Source organism: Martes martes (assembly GCF_963455335.1).
Source record: "Martes martes genome assembly, chromosome: 1".
Taxonomy (NCBI): Eukaryota; Metazoa; Chordata; class Mammalia; order Carnivora; family Mustelidae; genus Martes; species Martes martes.
Window position 1 is genome coordinate 192,599,255 of NC_137888.1, and position 25,302 is coordinate 192,624,556.

Sequence of the window (25,302 nt, forward strand, 5' to 3'; positions counted from 1 at the left end):
CTGAGCAGAGAGCCCGATGTGGGGCTCGATCCCAGGACCCTGAGATCATGACCTGAGCTGAAAGCAGAGGCTTAACCCACTGAGCCACCCAGGCGCCCCGGCTTGCAATTTTTTTTAATTGTAGTAAAATACATACAATATAAACTTTACCATCTTAATCACTTTTAAGCGTAAGGTTCAGTAATGTTAACTATGTTCAGGTCATTATGCAAGCTATCTCTAGAAATTCTTTTTTTTCTTAAAGATTTTATTTATTTGACAGAGAGCTCAAGCAGGGGGAGCTGCAGAGGGAGAGGGAGAAGCAGGTTCCCCACTGAGCAGGGAGCCCAAAGGGGGCTTGATCCCAGGACCTTGGGATCATGACCTGAGCCGAAGGCAGACACTTAACTGACTGAGCTTCCCAGGCACCCCTCTAGAAATTTCTTATCTTGCAAACCGAAACTCTGTATCCATTAAACAACAGCTCTGCATTCCCTACATTTAGTCTCTGGAAGTCAGGATTCTATTTTCTGTTTCTATGAGTTTGGCTACGCTAGATAACTCATATAAGTAAGAACATTCAGTATTTGTCTTTTTGTGACTGCTGTATTTTGTTAAACAAAATGCCCTCAGGGTTCATTCATATTGCAGCTCATGTTAGAATTTTGTCCTTTTTGAAGGCTGAGTAATATTCCATGGTGATTATATACCACATTTTGTTTATCCATCCATCTGTTGATGGACATTTCAGTTGTTTCCACACTGGCTATTGTGATAATGTTTCTATAAACAAGGGTGTACAAATCTAGTTCACAGTTTTGATGAAATAAATGATCAGTTAAATAGTACCCTGTGGAAATATAGTAGCCTGAGGCTCTTTCCTCCTTCCATTCTCCCACAGCACATTCCCATCAAACTTCACTCACATACTCCACCAAAACTGCTCTAGTCAATGTTACTAATGGCCTGCCATGCTCCTAAGTGCTGTGGTCCATCCTCTGGTTTCACCCTATTAACTTCTCAGCAGCAGTTGATTTTTCACTTGATTTCTGGGATGCTGTACTCTTGGTTCTCTTTCTACTTCACAGGTTATTCCTTCTCAGTTTCTTTTATTGCTTCCTCCTTACTTCTCAGACCCCTTAATGTTAGGTCATCCCTGGGCTCAGTCCTCTTTCCTCTCCTCTCCTTTCTGTGTGCAATCCCCAGTTGATCTCATCTGGGCTTATCACTTTAACTAAAAGCTATTTATTGGCTAATCCTAAATTTTTTATTTGTAGCTCTTAATTCTTCCCTCAAATCCAACTCTTCTATCCACCTGCCCACTCAGCAACTCCACTTGAATGTCTTACAGCATTGAAAACTTAACATATGCAAAACCAAACTTTTGGTTCCCATAACTCTCACTTATCCTCCCCCATCTTCCCGATCTTGGTTTTCCACCTGCATTCTCTCTGTTGTCCAGGCTAAAAACCATGAAGCCATCTTTTACTTCTTTCTTTCTATGGTCTCCAGGCAATCTGTCAGGAAGTCAGGTCAACCTCATCTTCAAAACATATCCAAACTCAGTTCCTTCTCATCACCTGTACTCTGTCACCTGGTCCCTTGTTGGGGTTATTCCAGTTGCTTATTACTAGTCTCTGTAGTTCTGCCCTTACTTCCTTCCTCAACCCAAATCATACTGCAGTCCAGCAGCCAGAGCAAACTTTTAAGGATTGTGTTATATCATGGTTTCTCTTTGCTCAGAACCTTCCAGTGGCTCCCCATTTTTCTCAGAGTAAAACCGTTGTCCAGACAATGACTCCAAATTTGGACCCAATGTGTCATCCTGCACCCTTGTACTTCTCTGACCTCCTATTTTCCCCATCCCTTATCCAGTGCTAACCTGGTTCTTAAACATTTGCTATTCCCTCTGCTTGGAATGTCTGCACAGCTGGTTCCTCCATTTCCTTTAAAACACTTAACAAACTAGTTTGGTCTCCTTTTAAAATTACTGTGTGTCTTTCTTACTGGAATTTAAAATGAAAAACCCATAAGGGCTGGAGTATTTGTCTACTTGGTGTACTGCTGTATTTCCTATATGCCCGGCATCAAATTATTATTTGAATATTTGAATCTGCCATATCTTAAGACTGATGTGAGTTGATGTTTGAGATTCTAGTGTTACTTTCCTGTCAGTTTCTTCAACTGGTTTTGTTCCTCAAAAGTGGTAATTTAAAAATATGGCTTCAGATTCTTTGGCACTCTTCCCTGGAATCTGAGCAAGCTTGTAACTGCTTCAACCAACAGAGCATGGCAGAAGTTATGCTATGGGACTTCTGAAGTTAGGTAATAAAGGGCTACGCAGTCTTTGGGTTATTTGCTGGAGTGCTTGCTCTTGGAGTCTTTACACCTAAATGTGAGAGGTTGACATCCTGAGGCTGCCATGCTGTGAAGAAACCCAAGCCACATGGAGAGGCCAGAGGCCATATACAGGTGTCACCATATATAGGTGATATTCTAGTGAAACCCAGCCTTCAAGTCTTCTTGTGGCCAACACACCAGGTACATGAGTGAAGAAGCCTTCTTGGAAGTGGATCCACCAGTCCCAGCTGTTCTAGTCCCCGACATGCTTTAGAAACAAGCCTTACCCAGTCTATCCTTTATAAATTCCTGATCTAGAATTCATGAACATAATCAAATGGTGGTGGTCTGACACCACTAAATTTGGGGTGGTTTGTTCAATAGCAGTAGATTACCAGTATAGTAAAGGAAAAAGGTCAGATACAGTGAGTTACCTTTGAATAGAAAGTTAAGTTTTGAGGGTTTTTGGTGTGTGTGTGTGTGTGTGTGTGTGTATGCGTGTTTCCTACTGAAGAGATGAAGAGATGGTGTGTGCAAACTTTACTCTGCCAGGCTCATCTTGGAAGGTAGTGTCCATCCACATTAACTCACTAGACTCCAGGTACTCATTAACTTCCCAGAAATGTCATTCCAGTGAACCACTTGAGATTTCGTGCTTAAAATTCTGGGTTCCTCATATATTTCCGTATTGGTCACTGGGAGTTGCTGGCAGTTTTAGACCAGCCCGTGTGTGTGTTCACTGGCCTTTTTTATTATATGACATTTCAGGATCCTGGGCTCCTTTTATCTTGGAGTTCTACCATCTTCTTGGGTCTTAGAGTTCTTTACTTTTAGCCAAGAGACAGGAAACAAGGAAGAATTGAGGACAGAATAAGAGATTTTTATGGAAGTTGAGTTCTCCATTTCTGACCATATCCCAGTGGCCAGAAATAAGTCACATTGGCACTATCTTGATACAACGGCAATAGTGGTGGTACTTCCTAACAACACTCTACATTAAAGAAGAGGAGCACAAATCTTGGTTAGGCAACTTCTCCTGTCTGCCGCAATCAGATTGAGCATTTTAAGGATCCTAAATCTCAGAAATGGATAAAGTGTTTGAGATAGAACTTTCAGACTGTCCATGATATCTATATGTGGATTACGATCTTCACTTACCTGACACCTTAGGAATTAAGGTATTCCTCAGTAACTGTGAAGTCAAGATTGATTGAAATAGTGTAGTTAAGGCAGGAAAATCGCAATTTTCAGGTAGTTGGAGATTTTATTTTATTTTACTTTTTAAGGAGTGACACAGAGTCTAAGGGCCCAATCTGGATTTTTGGCTGGTTTACACTATAATAGAACTTGCATAATTATGGCAAAGAAAACTCTCTTTCCTTTTTTGTAAAACTATTGCTACAAGTTTAGCTTTGCTATTTCATGTTGCCTTTCAAAATGTTTTTGTGCTTGGCAGAAATTATAATAGCACATGCCTTTACCCTATGGTTTTTATTTTCTATTTGTGTTACTTAGTTGCTTCTTAATTATTTGTGTTACTTAGTTGCTTCTTAATTATTTGTTTTTGTCTTATGGAAGCTTAACCTCTCTCCTCAAATTATCTTATGATTTTTATTCTGGAATTGGATTTGGCTATGGTATGAAATTACCATTAATTCAATTCTCAGCTTTTTCATTAAGATGCTTTTGATGCCACGTTATATCAGAATTGGTGACATGAAATGTATTTCTTCTACTACCTACCATGGAGCAACTCTGACAAGTGACCTACTTGCCATTTTTTAATCTATGAAATTTTATTTGTCCAGTGAACTCCAACAATCTTGGAAGTACATTGAAGGCTACGTAGCTTTCTTTGGAGGTTGAAGTCCTTATGTGATTGACCCAATGGTGTATTGGAACTGGATTGTACTGGTCCATGAAAGTCAAAATTGGAAACTTGTTCTAACAGCTGATGTTACAAATTAAATATACAAACTCATGATTAAAGACATTGTATTAAAACTCATAATTTGGGGCACCTGGGTGGCTCAGTGGGTTAAAGCCTCTGCCTTCAGCTCAGGTCATGATTCCAGGGTCCGGGATCGAGCCCACATTGGGCTCTCTGCTCAGCGGGGAGCCTGCTTCCCCCTCTCTCTCTGCCTGCCTCTCTGCCTACTTGTGATCTCTGTCTGTCAAATAAATAAATAAAATCTTAAAAAAAAAAACCTCATAATTTACTAATTTTTTGGGTTACATTTTACTATTATTAATGTTCTTGAGGTTATTACATTTATTTTTTCCAGATGATAGAAATACTATACAATGGGGTGATATTGTGCCTCTCTTCCCAACTCTGCATTCAGTGATACCACTTAGGTTGCTTGAAGTTGGCCATGGTGGGTGCTGGTTGTTAAATGTTTACCAGTAGCCCACTGATCACCACACAGGTCATATTCTTCATAGGGTAGTGTTGAGGCTTGACAGAGACATGTAGTGCCAGGGACATTGTAGATAGTCAAGAAGGGAAAGCTGCTTTTAAGGTCCTTCCTTTAGAAAATCTCTGCCATTTCCATGGAGCCTAAAAATGACCAGTGTTGCTGGAATATTTTATTGTGATCTAGGGCCTCCAAAAGGACGGAAGATCTCTTTCTGTCTCTCTGTTCATCAAATGGATTCAGAAATACTTGATTCCATCTCTTCCAGGGATATATTAGGGAAAAAAAAGTTTTAAGTGATGTGAGACTACTTTGAATAATTTGGAAGTACTAATTCAAATTCTTCTCAAATTGGAGGTTGAGAAGTGGTTTAGCACAGGTTTGCTGGTTTGTGCCAGTGATGACTTTGGGAAGAAAATATGCTATATTCCAGAACTGTAGGGGTGATTCTTACTGGCAAGTAAGAACAATGTTAATAGAATATGGGCAAAAGAATATTTGTTTTATTATCCTGAGAAGAATTATCTTTTATTGTGGGACTGTGTTTTTCTGGCAATATTTGCATTGATATGTTCTGTCTTTATGAAATGGTGATGGTAGCAGATGATAGTGGTGGGATGAGAGTTAATTTTAATATCTCTACTTGAAAAGAGCTAGAAGTCATGTTGGTTCTCTTCTGTAAAGCCCAAAGTGGTTTTTTGTTTGTTTGTTTGTTTTTTGTTTTTAATGTTTGTGGCCCAATGGAATGTGAAGGGCTAGAACTACCTCATGTTGAATTTAAATGATTTTTCTGCAAGCAAATAAGTCTTATAGAATTATTCCATAGGTGATTTGTTTCAGCAGCATGGACATATGTGAGTACTTCTGTTTACTCCTCTCTTTGGCTACTTTCACAAAAACTGTTGCTAATTATTAAGAAAATCAAAGCATAAATGAACAAATCTTATCTTTTTCTCTTCAGCCAAGGAAACTTTCAAAGTCTTAACAGAACTGTTTTTTAGAGACAAGGCATGCAAAAAGTGAGCCTTTCATCTTAAAATTGTAATTATGTTGTTTGTGTTTTACTTAAAGTTGTGTTTGTCATATTCCAGAGGTTCTTGGGTCTACATCTGGCTTTAACCATTTTTGTCTCCTTTCTAACACTGTTGATATTAATGCCAATTTTAATTTCTTGGCATCATGAGTGCATAAACATATCACACACAGATGTGATTTTGAATAACGACAGAAACTGTAAATTAGGAAGCAAGATATTCACAGGGTTTCATCACATCTATTCACTCCAAAAGTGACACAGTCGTACTGAAAAGGTCTTAAATTGCTCATTTCAAACCTACCTCAGTAGCAAAATGCCATGCGTGCAGTGGATTTGCAACCATGTTAGTCATTTTCTTTCCTCCGTTTCCATGCTGTGTTTGTATTGGGAACACAGAGTAATGTAATTTAGTAAATTATGATTTGATGGCTGGGCACCAGCCCCAGTGTTGAACAGTATTTGGACTAAGATTACTTGCTGGCTTTGTCACAGTTGACATTAATTATTGATGGAAGTTTCAGAAATAGCGCATGTGCCAGGAGCTTTTCACCGGAACGCAGGCTTCAGGCAGGAGGGATGCTAAAGAGGGTGGGGGAAGAGTCACCTGTGGCTTGTTTATGTCTGTGCACAGCGAGCCTGCACCCAGTGGGCTGTGTGGTACCTGTGTAAAGGTCATGGTGTGACGGAAGGATGAACCGTCAGGCTTATTTCTATCGTGTTCCTCCCCAGGAATTGCACCGAAGGAGCCAACTTCAGCCGGAGCCAGCCAAGACGAAGGCTCTCCAGACTGTCATTGAAATGAAGGTAGGAGCTGTTCACATTTTTCAAAAACAGCTGTGCCTCCGGAGTTTGTTCTAACTTGATGTTGCCTAACATAAACACTTGAAATGAACCTTGTGTTTTTCTCTAGGCACCCTGGTGGGTACTTTTCTTCTGGATCTTTTTGCCTTCTTGGGTACATTTAATTTATTGGCCCTTTAATTAGGATGTCTGTTCTGGGCAAAAGAATAAAGGGCTCAAGTATCCCTTGGCTGAAAGGAGCTGGGTTCATTTCCAGAGCATGGCCAATGCTTTCAACCCTAGGGGAGGTTTTGTGTGTGCTTTAAAAGGATATTTCTAAAGCTCGAACAGTTCTTTTCTCCTTTTCATTCACATTACAATGAAAAGACACTTTTAAAAAACTAGGACTTGGCAAAGAGAAGTTGCCTTATATGCAGCGAAGTTGTTAAATAATTAAAATTATGCTATCAGCAAAATGTACTTCTCAAAGAATAATACTTTCCTAGGACTCCACTATTTTCTCCTAACCAAGTCTGGAAGTAATAATAACTTATTAAATACTCACATGTTATCTTAGTTAGCTGTGGAAGCATCAAACATGCTATTTAAAAGAATCAGAGATCCTCCTGGATAGATTTAGAGGATTTAAAGAATAATGAAATAAATGAGGATGGCTAAGCCATGATGTATGATTAAGAAATAAATCTAAATGAAACCCAATTGCTTTGTCAGTATCTAGAAATGTAAATAAAGGGTTTTTTTTTTTGCTTTCAGTGCTTGCCAGAAGGAAGTAAATAGTATTTATCGTAAGAGTAAATAATTCTTGATTTAAATTGTTTCATGAAGAAAAACAATTCATAACAATGATGTTTGCAATCTGGTATTCCAGAATTTAACACTTGAGAATTTTCTGATCACCATTAGCCTACAAGAGAATTCTGTAGCTTGCTGATAGGATAGGATAAAGATTTTTCTGTCTTTATTATAGCACATGATTTTGAACTGTCTGCCAAAAAATTCCCAAGTCCTGGGGATAAAGAAAGTAACACCAGCTATTGAATATTTGGCATGTACAATTCTGATTTGGGATTTTTTTTTTTTTTTTTTTTTTTGGTCATGACAATGTCTTCATTCTGGTGAATTTTTGTGGAAATAATGTAGAGCATTTGCTTTTAAAACTGTGTCCCCCAAATGAGGTTACATGAGTTGAGGCACTCATAATGCATTTGCAGCAAATTGGTTTGAAAAATATTGTCAAAGGAACGAAATGCCAATAAGATTGAATAATCCTTGCTAATCTTGCCTCATCAATTCATTTTGAATTTATGTAATTTGAACTTGTTTTGAAAGAAACTTACCATTCTACACTTGTGGGGGAGTGTTTCATAACAGATTTCTTCCTTACTTTATAGTGTAACCAAACTTGAAACTTGGTTGGGGCTCTTTTCTTTTTTCTTTTCTCTTCTCCTCTTTCTTTCTTTCTTTCACTCTTCCTTCCTTCCTTTCTTTCTTTTTTCTTTTTTTCTTCCTTTCTATCTTTCTCTTTCTTTCTTTCTTAAGAAAAGAAAAAAGACAAAATATTTTATTTTAAATATTTTATTTTATTTTACTTTTTTGCAGAGTCAGTCTTTCTTCCACCCACTTCCATGCCTACCACCCCAGTCTCTGGCACTTACTAATGGGGAAGAGGATGTATATAAAATCAATTTCCAAACTATCCTTTCTTTAAAAAAAAAAAAAAAGTGTGAATTCCAGCAATCTTTGGAGAAACCAGGAGTGACTCTCTTCCAGAGCAGTGGACATTTTTTCATTCTATTTCATTCTATTCAAATACAATTAATACCTTTTGGTGACTTTTAGAAGGGAAAAAAAATATGCTTACTTATAATAGTTTCTAGTATCATATGTTTTGTTAGAAAACAAACAAAAAATAATATACTCATTTAGGCTATCTGTATGGAAAGGCATAAAACATGACTTTTAGGGCAAATTTCACATCCATATATTATCAGTAAATTGAGTCTGGAGTTTTTCTTTTATGGATGCCAAAGATGCTGGTTTATAGAACATGTTTTTAGGAAAAATGATGATCAATATACTTGTCAGGGAATTGAACCTGGAGCTTTTCTGTTGTTTTTGGATGTGTATTAATTTACAAACCACAGCCTTTTGTTTTGTCAGTGGAGAAGTCTAGGTCCCATTAGCATCTATGCTCCCTATGTAAAAATTGAGTTATGGGAGCAAATGGTAGAGGCTCATCTTTTCAGCTATGTCTGTAGCTTGTGACAGAGGCTGTGATCTTATCCAGTTTTGTATATTACACTCCTGTGAATTTGGAGGGAATTTTAGAAACCCATATTTTACAAGCTTTAGGGTTGACTCTCAAATACAATTGACCCTTAAACCTGGTGGGTGGAACTTAAGACATTGTTGTGTTTTAACTTAAATACCTTTGGATAAACATCGGTATCATCTGGTGCCTTGGCAAAATCTAAAGTTAAAAGGAACTTTCCTAGAGAAAATTTGACCTGTAGTTTCAGGGAGATGACATGAATTAAGGGATTACAAATTACCTCTACTAGTCCCTTGCTTCTGAGAGAAACTGAGGGTCAACTTCTGAGCCCTCATCTTCTCCACACATACACTTTGCATCAACTTGAGAAAGTTGTTAATTGTGAAAATCTGTGAAAACTTGCCTTAATTCAAGCAGCTTTAGAAACATGGTTTGGTAGTTTCTGTAGATCTCTATGGGCACCTCTGGGCTTGTACATTGTGAAAATATGTCTGTGGGCAAGCACTGGGGAGGGCCATCTGCCAGCATCAAAGAGGGAGTAATTCTCTTGCAGCCATCGCATCTACCGCAGCCAGTTGAGTAGGGGGTTTAAGGTCATCTGAATGACAATGAAAGGAAGCAAAGTGAATGAAGTTATTTATGATTTATCTTCTTGCAGGAAGCTCCAAGTTTTAATTTTGATCCCGATTTGCTCTGGCAGGTATGTTCCAGGTTGCACTAGAACATTGTGTGTATTTCTCACAGAAATTAGTTTTCTTGTAGATGGTGCAGTGCTCTTCCTTCTCTTACTTTTGTGTCCAGAGATTCTTTACTAGCTCCTCTTTTCTGCTTTTATGGAGAACTGTCAACAAAAATGGTAGTTAAAAAGCTTTTTCCCTCTTTTCTTCTTTAATGTTAATTCCTTTGAAAGAATGTTTTAACCTACTTTTGTTATAAATTTGATTTGTTAATTCCTTTGAAAGAATGTTTTAACCTACTTTTATTATAACTTTGATTTGGCATAAAGATGATGTCCAAAATTTCACTTTCTCAGGTTCATTCATAAAGCTGTACCTAGTTTCTTTTTAAGAAAATGAATTACAGTAACAATGGTACTAGTCAGATAATCTTAAAATTGTTTTCTTTGCTAGTTAAATCTTCCAGGTGAATGAAAATCTAATTCAAAATGGCTAAAACCAAAAGGAAATTTATTGGCTCACTCAACTAGAGAAAAACAGGATATTTCTTCAGGCACAGCTTGATCCAGGGGCTCAAAAGTTGTTAATGATCCCATTTTCTCTCATTCCATTCTACAGTTTGACTTCCTTCATGTAAACTCTATTTTCAGACAGCCGCTGTCTGCCCATCTGAGTAAGATGGCTTTAACAGCTCTAATAATCACAAAAAGAAGGGATAGGAAGAAATTTGTGTTTTAAGAAAATGCAAAAAAGAAACCAACCCCAGAATAATGATAATTACTGGGATGGGGTGTAAACTTCACTCTAAACTTAACAGCCCAGGCTAAAAAGGAAATATACAAAGTTTCCTAGTTCTCATTTGCTTAATAAATTAAATGGCACTCATTCATGAAGAAAAACAAACTTTATGCTAGTGAGTGCCATAAGGGATTTAGTAAAAATTGCAGAAAATGTATTTGATCTGGTGAACTTGTTATCTAAAGTGAATTAAGAAGCTAGGAGCGTAATGTCACTAGGTGACAGTATTTCTGTGGTAAGTAATGTGGGGATTATGGGTGTTTAGCTTTCTAGTCACATGACCAGCCAGGCACTTGTGTGTCATGAGTGGTGCTTTTTGAGTAACATTTGTTCCCACCAGGCTTTTCTATGGGAAATGAGCATTGAGCAATTCAACATTGAGCTTAACTAAGTTGCTGACTTGTTACTGTGCTGTTGACCATAGAACAGGACTTTGCATTCAGGTGTGAAACTCCAGTAGTGAGACTGATCTTTTGTTATTAAAACTAAAGACCAAGCCTTGTTTTCCTGCTCAAGCAGATAACTGCTGTTCTTCCGCATGGGGTGGAGGTGAGCTGAAGTTGGGATAAGTTTCTCTTAGAAGATAGGCTGATATTTCGTCAAGTTCAGCCAATTCAGTTCCACTAGGTATGGAAAGGATGCACTGGAACATGCAGAAGGTGAGAGCTACAGTGTCAACTTTTCCCAAGGTCACAAATCTAGGAAAGGAGGGATTTCAAGTTCAAACCTAGGCCACTGAATGCATCCCAATTCCCAGTGTGAACTTAATTCAAGTATTGGAATCTAGTCAAGAATACCACTTTGTGGCTGAAATGTTTTCTTTGGCTATAAGGCCTCCCTATATTTATTTCTTCCATTTTTTAAACTCTTACCTATTTGAGTCTAAACACTGCACTCTACTTAGAATGATTTCTTCTCTTAGGATGAGATGTTCATAGAAAATTTGTTTCAAGCCTAGTTTTCTAGCCAAGCCATTATGATGGCTTTTAGGCCTTAAGACTATGCCTCACTCTGTTTGTGGCTGTTAAAAACAGTATGAGCAATAACAATAAAAATATCACCTTGCACCTTTGGTGACACCCACAACCCGAACACCACTAACTATGCATGGGAAACCAGACACAGCGCACCTGACATATAATAACCTGCAAATAGGCGTAATTAGCGCCATTTCACAGATGAGAAAGTTGTGTTTTAGGGAGGATAGGCAGCTAGGCACTTAGCAACTGAGATCTGAATACCAGTTTTTCCTCCAGAATTCCTATACTTTTTATTCCTTCAGTCTGCTTTTACTGAAGACAGCCCATAGGGTTAATTGGTTTTTCTTCCTTATTTTGAAAATTATGCCCTGGAGTTTGTATCATAGAACAGGTTGAAGCAGCTCTTGAGAGTTGGAGAGATCTCTGGGATTTTGGGGAAGGTGTATGTGCTTTGTGCTACAAGATAAGGGTGATCCTTTTTACATGTTAAGTGTTACCAGCCCTCCAAGTAGGGCTCCAAATATGTACTCTACTGCCAACGTATGCCCTATATTTCCCCCCTGAGTTTTAAGTCTTGCCCTTAAGTCTTTATAACAGTTGGAGCATAACTCATTCAAACTTGCAAAGCCCTGTGTTTTTGATTTGTGCTATCCATTTACGATACCAGAAATTATCCTTTAGCTTATTTTTTTTTCTTGAGAAATTTCTTCATCTTCTCATCTTTCAACATAAAAAAAAAAAACTGTCCCATTTAACTATTTTCCTAAAATAAGGGGAAAAATGTGGGTTTTAAGTGATAGCCAGAAAAAGCAAAATGTCAAGTTAAATGTTAGCTCTGGATGATATATACTTGTTATTTGGAAGCAAGGAAGACTTAAAAAAAAATGAGACTTCTCCTTTTTTTACCCAAACTCTTCTTATGATCTGTTTGAATATTTGACTTGCTAGTCAAGGATTCCTGCTATGAACAGGTTTAGTTTGTGAGAATTTAACTCTTGAAATTGAATCACAAACACCTGTGTGGACAGAGTAGCTATTTTGTGTACAGCACCATGGTAGATCTTTCAGAAACACTGAGCACTCAGTTTTTAAGGGGATAATGGAAGGAAGTACATAAGTCAGGATCTAAGAATGGCAAACTGGACTGCAGGGACTCAGAGGATATCAAATGAGAGAGGGACAGGAAATGATTCCTAGAGGAGGTGACATTTGAGGAGGGCTTGAATAGTTGGCATGATTTTAATAAAGGGGAAAAGGGTGGTTTATAAACAGCAGGAACTGTAGGAGCAAAGGCAAGGAGGTTGGAAAGCATTAAGAATACCTGGGGAAGAGCAAGTCTTTCAGTTTGGTTGAGAGAAGACTTAAGTTCAAAAAACAATAGAAGATCAAATAAAACCATAAGAATGTGGGAGAAAAGAAATAATAAAAAAGTTGAAATCAATGAAATAGAAATCAAACATATACTGGAAGGGAATACCAAAGCCAAACACTGATTCTTTGAAGAGATTAACAAAAATGACAAATCCTGCTTAGAATTATTGGGAAAAATAGCCAGTATCAGGAGTGAAAGGGGATATCACTGTCAATCTTATTGACATTAAAAATATGAAGAAATTATATTAATAACATTATGATAGTAAAGTTGAAATTTTAGATAATTTCTTTTAAAAATATAACTTGTCAAAACTGCACGGGAAGAAATAGAATATCTGAGTAGTACCTGTTATGCCCTAATAATGGGTCCGTGATTAAAGGAGCGAGACTGATATAAAGCGAAGGTCAAGCAAAGCTTTATTTCGCGCCAAGCATCAAGAATCAGACCAAACATTCGGGGATGCACCTCTTAAAAGAGAGGGTGACCCTTCTCTGTTTCACAGACTAGCTTTTTTTTTTTTTTTTAATTTTATTTATTTATCTGACAGAGAGAGATCACAGGTAGGCAGAGAGGCAGGCAGAGAGAGAGAGAGAGGGAAGCAGACTCCCTGCTGAGCAGAAAGCCCAATGTGGGACTCCATCCCAGGACCCTGAGACCATGACCTGAGCTGAAGGCAGCGGCTTAACCCACTGAGCCACCCAGGCGCCCCACAGACGAGCTTTTAAGGGCAAAGGCCATGTGGTCGGGCCTGGCCACGCACAGGTGGCCAATGAGATTGTAACACACACAGGAAACTCCACAGTGATGCTAGGTGACCAATTGAGTTACAATTTACCCTAGTAGACATTTGACCCAGCCTATCACCTCGGTTGGTATTGGTGCCCAAAAGGCTCCCAAAGGGGGGGGGCCCATACTCCTTGGTAACTAGGGAGACAGTATGCATCCCCCCACTGATCGTTGTCTCCACCTGGCCTGACCCACCCTTGTATCTGGGCTTTGTTATCTGGAGCTGGTTTCTGGGACTTGTTTTAAGTAAGTTCCCTGGGGGAAGGGGAGCAGGACAGTTTAAGGGTTAAACAACAAGGTTTTGTTTAACCTCAATGAAAGCCTCTTGCTAAAATATAAAAATATAAAATAGGTCCTTAGAGTACCAAATATTAAAGACAATGATTCTATATTTAAAATCTTACCACCAAAAAAAGCAATCCCCAAATCCAAGAACCAACCAGAGGAAAAAACCTGCAGGCCCAGATGGCTTGTTCAGTGAATTTTACTAAAGATTTGAAGAAAAATTATCATTAGTCATACAGAAACTATTCCACAGAATAGAAAAAGAGGGAACACTTCCCATTTTATTTTATGAGGCCAGTGTAACCTTGGTATTAGTACCCAACAAAGTCATTGCATGAAAGGAAAATTTGTTGATGCAAATTATCCTACTGAACTGAAAGTTAAATGATATGACCAAGTAACAATTAAATGACATGACCAAGTTGTGCTTATTCCAAAAATGCAAGTTTGGACTAATATTTGGATATCAGTCAATGTTATTTACTACATTAATAGGATAAAGGAGAAACATGAATGTAATTTCAATAAATGGAGAAAAAACATTTGATAACTGCAATATCCATCCATGTAAAAAAGAAAAAAAATGCTTTTTTTGCAAACTCAGATTAGGAGAGGATTTTCTTAATTTAATAAGAAGCAGCCATAAGAAAACTATAATCAACATCATATTTAATGGTAAAATGTTGAAAGCTTTCCTTATGATATAAAAGATAAGACAAAACTGCGTATTACTCTAACTTCTATTCCATAATGTTCTGGACATCCTAAGTATAAGAAGTACAAAGAAACAAATAAAAGCACATTTATTCACAGCCACCATAATTATACGTGTAAAAAAATCTCAATGAATTCATGTATAAACAATTAGATTAATAAATGAATTTAGCCAGATCGCTAGTCAGTATTTAAAAAATGAATCATAGTTCTACGTGCCAGTAACACGCATTTACAAAATGAAATTTTGAAAACAATATCCTTTACGATGGCATTAAAAAACCCAAAATATCTAGAAGGAAATCTTACAATGGTAGTACAAGACCCAATTTAAATAGAAGATTTAAAACATAATTAAATGTGGAATAAACAAAACCTTGAAAAAAAAAAAAGAAATAGCTATCAACAATGGAGTGGATAAATAGTGAAATATTCATGCAATGAAATGCTATATGGCAATGAGAAGGACCAAGCTATTGCTTCATATAACAACAGAATTCAATACCCCCAAAACAGCTTTGAAAGAATCCAGGCACAAAAGAACACATACAATATGATTCTGTTTATATGTGTGTATTCCAAAAATAGACATAAATAATGAATAATAGGGTGCCTGGTTGGCTCAGTTGTTAAATGTCTGCTTTTGACTCAGGTCATGATCCCAGGGTCCTGGGATTGAGCCCTGCATCGGTCTCCCTGCTCGGTGGGAAGCCTGCTTCTCCCTCTCCCACTTCCCCTGCTTGTGTTCCTCTCTTGCTGTGTCTCTGTCAAATAAATGAATAAAATCTTTAAAAAAAAAGGTAAAAAAATAATGAATAGTGTTAGATATATAGACAGTGGATAATTTGGAGGAATATGGGGTTATGGAGGCTGGGTGGGGGCATGAAGGAAGCTTCTGGAGTACGAGCAGTATTCTGTTTTATGATCTGGTTTGCTTGTGTCCAGGTGTGTTTACTTTGTCATAATTCATCATGCTGAGAACCTATGATTTGACTAATTTCTTTGTATAATATACTTTAAGTAAAAAGTTCATTTAAATGTAAAGGAAGAAAAACTCACCAGTATAAAAACCCAAATAATCTTATTAAAAATTGAGCAAAGGATTTGAATAGGCATTTTCCCAATGAAAATGTACAAATGGCCAATAAAGATATGAAAAGATGTTCCAAGAGGAAACGCAAATTGAACCCTCAATTTGATACAACTTATCCTCCTCTAGGATGGCTTAAAAAAAAAAATAACAAGTGTTGGGGAAGATGTGGAAAACTGTACTCTCATATTGATGGTGAGAATGTAAAATGGTTTAGTCCACTTTGGAAGACCATTTGGAAGTTCTTCAAAATGTTAAATGTAGAATTACTGTATGATTCAGCTGTTCACCTCCTAGGTGTACACCCAACCATGCTGAAAACATATGTAAAAACCTGTACACAAATGCTCATATACCATTATTAATAATAGCCAAAAAACTAAAAAGAAATCCAAATGTCCATTATCCTATATGAATAAACAAAATATGGTATACGCACACAGTGGAGCATTATTTAGCCATGAAAAGAAGTGAAGTACTGATACATGCTATAACCTGGGTGAACCTTGAAAACATTATGCTAAATGATTCCATTTATATGAAATATCCAATATAGGTATGTCTGTAGAAATAGCAAGTAGATTAGTGGTTGTTAGGAGATGGGGGAGAGAAGAAAAAGGAGTGACTGCTAATGGGTGCGGGGCTTTTGGGTGGTGAAAATACTGTGGAATTAGATAGTGGTGTTGGTTGCACAAACCACTGTCAAAGCACACTGTCAAAGGATACATTTTATGGCACATGTAATGTATATGAGTAAAGCTGTTATTCAGAAATAAAGATATTCCAAAGGAAAGGATCAATGACTTTGATTACTTAAAAACTAAAAATATAAACAGAACTATAATCAGGAGATGTATTTCTAAGGTTAATAGTAGTTAGAGACTTAATATTCTTAACATAAAAGAAGGTATATTTATCAACGTGGAATAAAAACTTGGGGAAGAAAATGTACCAAGATGTTGACACTAATTCTGAATGAGTTGATTATAAAGAAATTTTTCCTCTTTTTCTTTCCAAATTTTTATATTTTCAATAATGTGCATTCATTACACAGGAATGATCAGGAATTATTGGGAAAAACAGCAGTACGTTCATTGAGAAAAGCTTAAAGCAGTTTCTTCTTTCTGATTTTCTTTTGCTGAACAGAGAAGGCTCCAAAGAGGAGAAGCCTAGATTATTTATTTATGGTTAGAAGAGAAGGTTAGGTTATTTATGGAAATTGATAATTTGGCTCTGCTGCTTCGAGTTTCCCATCTGTGAAATGGGACCATGATACCAGCCTGCATAGGGTTGTGGAGAATATTAAAATGAATTAAGGCATGGGAAAATCCTGGTACATTATAAATGCTCACAGAATTCTTTCCTTCTCTATCCATTCCCTTTCAGTCTGGAAATTGAGTTTTACCTATAAAAAAGAGGTGGTGGGGCGCCTGGGTGGCTCAGTGGGTTAAAGCCGCTGCCTTCGGCTCAGGTCATGATCCCAGCGTCCTGGGATCGAGCCCCGCATCGGGCTCTCTGCTCAGCAGGGAGCCTGCTTCCTCCTTTCTCTCTCTGCCTGCCTCTCTGCCTACTTGTGATCTTTTTGTCAAATAAATAAATAAAATCTTTAAAAAAAAAAAAAGAGGTGGTACCTTTGAGCAAGGATAGAGAAGGAATGTAAGAAGTTTACTTCAGGCAGTCAGCTCAAAATACATACATAGCTGGCATGTGGAAAGACTTTAAAAGCATCTTTGAAAGGAGAAACCAGTAGAGAAAAAAATAGCGACTCCCAGTAGGCCTGTGGCATAATAAATGACCTAGGGACCTGGCTTTCTGGCTGTTGGGCCTTTGGCAAGTCACTTGTCTTTTCTGGCTCTCACTATTCTCATTTGGCAAATGAAGAGATTGGACCAAGAGTCCTGCTTTAAAAGTTCTACCAAGTTTTGAGGGTTGGTGACTGGCAATTTGGAGTCTCAAAGGGCCTGCCTGCGGAGTCTGAATTGACATGACATTCTTGCAAAGTTTAAATCTTTGCTTTGTTTGCTCCATTTTGGCCAGCCCTGCCCAGGCCAGCAGCCCCTGCATTCTCCCTTGTTGGTGCTCAGGTTCCCAGTCTATTGTTTATTTAGGGATCGCAATTTCCTTACTGGCGTGCGCCTCCGCCAGCAGGGTTGAGAAGTCAACCACAGGCCTCATGTGAACTTCCCCTTTCAAGTTTTAGTAATGACAGTGTACTGGCTGTCACATGCCTCATCCCTAAGGCATGGTCCAGTTTCCACATCCATCAGGCTGTGCTGGTGACTTGGGGTGGCCTGAATTCCTCTGCCGCCTGTTGCTTTTTCCATGAGACAAACTGGTTGCACATAGAAGGATTTGTGGTATGTTTTGGAGATCTTAAGAATGAGGCTCCAAACCAGGGTTGTTGAAGGCATTGTGGGGATGGCTTAAAAGGAATGGGAAGAGCAAGTTCAGGTTGCTAGAGTCCAGTGAAAAGAGCTTCCTCACCTGATCTTTTCTTAAAGAGAACTCGAAGAGAATAGAGGTGTCAGATGTCCACCTTTTCATTACTTTTTGAAATGCAGTCACTGTTTTGCAAAGTAGTATTTCTCTGAATCTCTGGGAATTCAAACTCTCTTTGTATTTATATGTATATGTGAAAGATGACTTTGACCAAGCCTTAGGGAAGGTGGGGCTGCACACAGTACACACTGAGGGGATACCCTTTCATTCGGAAGCACTTTCTGAAATTTCTTCCTCCCTGTCCTCTCTTCCCAACCTCTTCACTATTTTCTTTTGACCTTGCTCTGTGATCTTTAAAGGCTAATCGTACTGTGTGGAAGAAAGGATCAAAATAACCTAGCTGCTAGATGGCACACCTCTTCTGAAACCAGTTCTCCTGAGGTTTTCCTGGAGACAGCAAGGCCCCACTGTGTGTCTTCCTCTCTTCTATATGTGGAGGCAACCATTCCAGTGTATTAAAGGTGTTAAAAAGTGACTGAAGTCAGGTAACGTGATGCCACCAGTTTTATTTTTGTTTTTCAACATTTCCTTAGCAATTCGGGGTCTCTTCTGATTCCATACAAATTTTAGTATTATTTGCTCCAGCTCTTTGAAAAATACTGGTGGAATTTTGATCGGAATGGCATTAAAAGTATAGATTGCTCTGGGCAGTATAGACATTTTAACGATGTTTATTCTTCCGATCCAAGAGCATGGAATGGTCTTCCATCTTTTTGTGTCTTCTTCAATTTCTTTCATGAGTGTTCTGTAGTTCCTCGAGTACAGATCTTTAACCTGATTTCAAGCTTTACTACAAAGCTGTGATCACCAAGACAGCATGGTACTGGCATAAAAACAGACACATGGACCAGTGGAACAGAGTAGAGAGCCCAGATATGGACCCTCAACTCTATGGTCAAATAATCTTTGACAAAACAGGAAAAAATATCCAGTGGAAAAAAGACAGTCTCTTCAATAAATGGTGCTGGGAAAACTGGACAGCTATATGTAGAAGAATGAAACTTGACCATTCTCTTACACCGTACACAAAGATAAACTCGAAATGGATAAAAGACCTCAACGTGAGACAGGAATCCATCAGAATCCTCGAGGAGAACATAGGGAGTAACCTCTTTGATATCAGCCACAGCAACTTCTTTCAAGATATGTCTCCAAAGGCAAAGGAAACAAAGGCAAAGATGAACTTTTGGGACTTCATCAAGATCAAAAGCTTCTGCATAGCAAAAGAAACAGTCATCAAAACAAAGAGGCAACCCACGGAATGGGAGAAGATATTTGCAAATGACAGTACAGATAAAAGGTTGATATCCAGGATCTATAAAGAACTCCTCAAACTCAACACACACAAAACAGATAATCATATTAAAAAATGGGCAGAAGATATGAACAGACACTTCTCCAATGAAGACATACAAATGGCTACCAGACACATGAAAAAATGTTCATCATCACTAGCCATCAGGGAGATTCAAATCAAAACCACATTGAGATACCACCTTACACCAGTTAGAATGGCCAAAATTAGCAAGACAGGAAACAACGTGTGTTGGAGAGGATGTGGAGAAAGGGGAACCCTCTTCCACTGTTGGTGGGAATGCAAACTGGTGCAGCCACTTTGGAGAACAGTGTGGAGATTCCTCAGGAAAATAAAAATAGATCTTCCCTATGACCCTGCAATTGCACTGCTGGGTATTTACCCCAAAGATACAGATGTAGTGAAAAGAAGGGCCATCTGTACCCCAATGTTTATAGCAGCAATGGCCACGGTCGCCAAACTGTGGAAAGAACCAAGATGCCCTTTAACGGATGAATGGATAAGGAAGATGTGGTCCATATACACTATGGAGTATTATGCCTCCATCAGAAAGGACGAATACCCAACTTTTGTAGCAACATGGACAGGACTGGAAGAGATTATGCTGAGTGAAATAAGTCAAACAGAGAAAGTCAAGTACCATATGGTTTCACTTATTGGTGGAGCATAACAAATAATATAGAGGACAAGGGTAGATGGAGAGGAGAAGGGAGTTGAGGGAAATTGGAAGGGGAGGTGAACCATGAGAGACTATGGACTCTGAAAAACAACCTGAGGGTTTTGAAGGGGTGGGGGTGGGAGGGTGGGGGAACCAGGTGGTGGGTATTAGGGAGGGCACAGATTGCATGGAGCACTGGGTGTGGTGAAAGAACAATGAATACTGTTACGCTGAAAATAAATAAAAAATTTAATTAAAAAAAAAAGTGACTGAAGAAGACAATGTAGGAGATACAAATAAGCTTTAGCACTTCATGGAGCAGTCTCCATTTGGAGAACTGGAAGATGGGGTGGAAGGAAGGAAGCTTTTAGAGGATAAAGAGTAAAGAACAATGAAGAAAAAAACAGAAAATATCAGATTGGCTGGGACCATGTAGTCAAACTTGTTTAAGGTGAGAAGAAACAAGGAAATTAGAACTCAGAGTTGGCTTGGCATATGGGGATTGACCTGATACACTGCATTTCTGGTCAAGTGGAGCGTTTACAGGGGCATGAAAGTTATCTAAGTATTGGTTTGCTGACAAGGAACCTCAAGCAGAAGTTGAGCCATCTTGGGCCTAGAAGTTATTGCAAAAAAAGGAGAATCTTTGGCAAGTTATTTACCTTCTAAAAATCTCCTGACCTATAAAATGAGTAAAATAAGTACTTAATTCATAGGGTTATAGGGAAGATTAAATGATATTTTCTAGCACAATGTTTGCATTGGTCATCAATACACATTAGCTGTTGTTGTTATTAACTGCATTTTTAATGCAGGAATGGGGAAACATTACTTCTGTCCTATACTATTCTTTTCTATATTTTCAGATAATACAAATATGTTTGTATCTTCAACATAAACAAGGGAGAAAACATAGGTCTAAAAAAGAAATCTTTTGATGGGGCTTCGTTCCCCCCGAGGAGTTTACAAATAAATATAGATTTTTTTGCTCACCTGTATTCTAAAAGGAAATGTCCTTGGGTGACACCAAGTCATGTCCTTTTTATTCACTCCCTAGATGAATCTGATGCACCTAGTCCACAGACTGGCACTGGGGAGCTTCTGCTTTAGCGTGTTTCACAGGCAAATGGAATTGATTTTGGATTAGCCAGTGTTCCCTTCTGTGCATTGGAAATGTAGAAAACTATCAGTATTAACTGAAGCAACTTTCTACGAAGGGCAAATAGTTAGCTGAGAGGCACAGGTGCAACTACACTGGTTGTTAAAATATTGAAATACTTCCATGGTTATCTCAAATCCCCAGACTATCCTCCCCTACTCCAGCAACTAAGGAGTTAACCCTTGGCCTCTCAGAGACTTCCCAGACCTGGTTCCATTGCTCTGGTGGTATCAGTTCTGGTTGGTTCTTGTCCAGTGCTGTACTGGTTGTTGAGTGACTCAGAAATCACCCTGATTCTATGGGATTTAAAGTCTGCTCAAATATTTTCTGACTCTCTTCCTTTCTTGAAACATTACTCTTTTATTTTTTGTGACCTTTTCATGATCTCCATCAATTTTACACCTCTTCCTTTTTGTGATTCCTGTGCTATTTTCTCTATACTCCTTTCTTAACTGTGTCTGAGAATTCCTTCACCACTAGGCTGATGATCTATCATCTCTACTGTCTCAAGTCCCATTTTGGCTTCTGTTTTTATTATTAACTTTTCAAAGGACATCTTGTTGCCTTCTTTTGACCAGCTTATAAGCAACTCCTAGCTTGATTCCGAAGAGTGCTTATCATTCAGCCCCTTCTTTTTTTCCCAACTCCTCTGCAACAAAAAGTGATCTACACTTTTCTTTTTTTTTAAAGATTTTATTTATTTATTTGTCAGAGAGAGAGAGAGAGAGCGCGAGCGAGCGAGCACAGGCAGAGTGGCAGAGGGAGAAGCAGGCTCCCTGCGGAGCAAGAAGCCCAATGTGGGACTCAATCCCAGGACGCTGGGATCATGACCTGAGCCGAAGGCAGCTGCTTAACCAACTGAGCCACCCAGGCGTCCCGTGATCTACACTTTTCAATTAGTCCTGTCTTCTTACTCCTCTTCATACATAATTCATACTTATTATCTTATTCTTTCAACTTATATTAATTAAAGATTATGTGCTGGACACCATGCTGAGTAAGTACTCTTGACTTTGTGTTATTATTTCTGGCTGGAAAGAATTTCATCTTCCCTATGATAATCTTATTTTTATTCATCTCGAGACCCTGTATTAGGCCCCTGTGCTTTCTGGAGATTGTTGACTACTCTATGGTCATCTTACCCATTGCTGACCTCTCTTAGTAGATTTGTAGACTATTGTATCTAACTGTATTTTGGTGTTACCTTTCATGCTATTACTTTTGTGGTTTACTCTTCTGATTGCAAGTGACTGAAACCCTGCTATGGTATTTTGGTATTCTGGGGGAGTGGATGGTTCAGATATAGCCGTACCTAGCTGGTCAAATGATGTTGTAAGGGCCCAGTCATTCAGGCAGATTCTTTCTTTCCTTATTTTTTTAAGATCTTATTTATTTATTTGACAGAGAGACACAACGAGAGAGGGAACACAAGCAGGAGGAGTGGGAGAGGGAGAAGCAGGCTTCCCGCTGAGCATGGAGCCTGATGTGGGGCTCAATCCCCGGACTCTGGGATCATGACCTGAGCCGAAGACAGACGCTTAATGACTGGGACACTCAGGTGCCCCATCATTCAGGCACATTCTTAATCATGATATCAAAGAAGGCCATAACCAGCCACAGGCCCATCTTTTCCTTATCATTCATAATATCAAAAGGAGAAACATAGGGTCAGAAAAGGAGAGGCCTCTGAATTTATGTTAGTCCCCTAAAAGAACTCTTGATTGGCCTTGATGGCATAAGGAATTCACTGCAGATCAGTCCATATCCAGAGAATCCATGGTACTTGCCACTGAGCAGGGGCACACATGAAAACCCCACTAAAACCACAGGCAACTGGAGAGATGTAGTTCCCAAAAAGAAAAGAAGCTGAGCAGACAAATAAAAAAAGCAATTAATAAATTCTACAGCTAGAAATGGGAAGAAGGTAATATTTGTAGGGCACCTGCTATGTGTTGACTATTATTCTGGAAGGCATACATGTTCTCATTCATGTAATTCTTATAACAACCTGAGGTTATAGGGTTAGTGACCTAAGGAACATGTTCACATTGTTAGATGGGGTAGACTAAAAGTGGAAGCTACTGTCTTGTACATGGTCACCTCACAGAACTGGGGAATGGGTGGGAACGTACTATACTGTTCTTGGCTAATAATAATAATGATAGCACTCTTCTCTTGTGGAGGAGGTTCCATGACAGGTACTTTGTATGCAATATATGCATGCATATATTGTGATTTTCATGACATGCTCTTGAGCATGGTCTTATTTCAGAGAGCCTCAGCATTTTGCCCAAAGACGTAAATGCCTGAACCAGGTTTTACATCCAGGTTTGTGACTCTCGAAGGGTCAGGAAGATTGTTTTATCTTCAGCTGTTTTTTCTTTCTTTTTTTTTTTCTGGACTTGAATCTATTAACAACAACAACAACAAATTCATATATGGAGACCAAAACCTCAATAGTTGTGTAGTGTCCTGAAAGAAACACATCTTCTGCCTATGGGCCATTAGCAAGGTGCACAGAGACAGGATGATTGGAAGGATGAATTCCTGAGGCATGGGCTTCATGAAAAATGAGTCAGAAGTAGGCAAATGAAGCCATGGAAAGAAACACTGAAGCACTCTAGTTGCTTTGAATTTGACCTGATTCTGTGCTTGTACATTTTGCCATAAAGAATTAGGTACCGTATGAATAAAAATCAGTACTTTCACCAAAAAGCAGCATGTGCTCTGTCATCTTCTCATCTAGGTCACCATCTTTTTACAGTTTGATAAGGCCAAAGAAGTTGAGTCACTAATTTTTTTTTTATTTTAGTTTTTCCTTCTAACATGCTTTAGGCCCATGTCGACTTCTTTCTGGAGTGCTTGGCTTGGGCTTACAAAATTGCGGTTAATCCTACACAGTAAACCCTTCCAAAGTCAGGGCGTTCCTCAGATAGCCTAAGACCAAGAGAAGCTCAGTTATGTTTGCAACTACAACTAGATGAGTTTTAAAAGTTAAGCCTTCAGGAGCCTCTATGGCATCCAGTAATAATAGTCTAGAATTTTATTCTAAATAAGGTGTAATATAATTAGGTTGGGATGTTTCCTGAACATTAGATCACAGCTTCTTCCTTAAACCAAATTTGCCCTTAGTGTGTTGATCAATGTCTGTAGACCAATACATGATCACGGTGAGTTCCAAGCTCTGTAAAAACTGCTTGTATTTTCTTCTTGGCCTGATATTAATGAAACCAGTAATTCTTAATGTATTCGAAAAAAAAATCACATTATGACACTTAGCAATAAGATAGTTTTTCTTTTTGTGACTAAATGATACTGCTTTTTTGATGGTCCACCTACTCATCATTTCAGTGTTCACAGTTCCTAGAGAGAAATTGAAATCTTTTTCTTGCTATTTAAAGGGAACATAATGTTCAGTAAATACAAAAAGGGTAATAAAGGCATCTGGACTGGAAAAGATGCTCCAGAAAATTTACTCCTAGGGTTAGTGTACACTTAGGCCAGGATGGTTAGCTCTTGAGAGTAGGTTAATGTTTTTCTAAATGTACTTGGCTTGCAAAGTTGTCTTGGTCTCTTCTGCACTGGTCAGTCTTCTCCCTCATGTATGCTGTACACCTGTAGTCATTTAAAACACCCACATCACCTGAGAACCTTGTGAAAATGCAGATTCAGATTCAGTAGGTCTGGGTTGGGGCTTGAGATTCTGCATTTCTAAAACTCTCTCCGGTGATATCTGTGCTGCTGGTCTGTGGACCACACTTGGAATAACAGTGATCCAGATTGTACTCCGTGTTAGAGAAAGAAGGGTACCCATGAATCTTGTTGAGATCTACCTACTATCTCACATACCTGGCTATGCGACTGGTATCCTATATAGATGCTCAGTACATATTTGTTGAATGAGAAAACTCCCTGCACCTAAGTTTACTATCAACTGTAGCAGACATGTCTTAGAAAAACTCAGAAATTAGTAAAGCAAAGAAAAAAAAAAGGATAAAGCAGAGATATACTTATTTCAGTCCTCCCTCTGACTTTTATTTTCATTGCTGTAGTCCAGCACCTGTTCTAATACTTATGGTTGGTTTAAGAATCAGCAGGTGGACCTGTAGGCTGGATGGCTG

The 25,302-nt window shown here is 38.5% G+C and overlaps 1 protein-coding gene across 1 annotated transcript in view; it reads left to right on the forward strand.

Moving 5' to 3' along the window:
- Nucleotides 1–25,302, forward strand: part of ERC2 (ELKS/RAB6-interacting/CAST family member 2) — a gene marked incomplete at both ends in the record, with an annotated part of 911,416 nt that overhangs the window by 258,045 nt on the left and 628,069 nt on the right. Inside the window, 2 exons of the mRNA XM_080828630.1 lie at nt 6,502–6,576; nt 9,504–9,545. Of these exons, the coding sequence (XP_080684756.1) occupies nt 6,502–6,576; nt 9,504–9,545 (117 nt within the window). The remainder of the gene's footprint in view (nt 1–6,501; nt 6,577–9,503; nt 9,546–25,302) is intronic.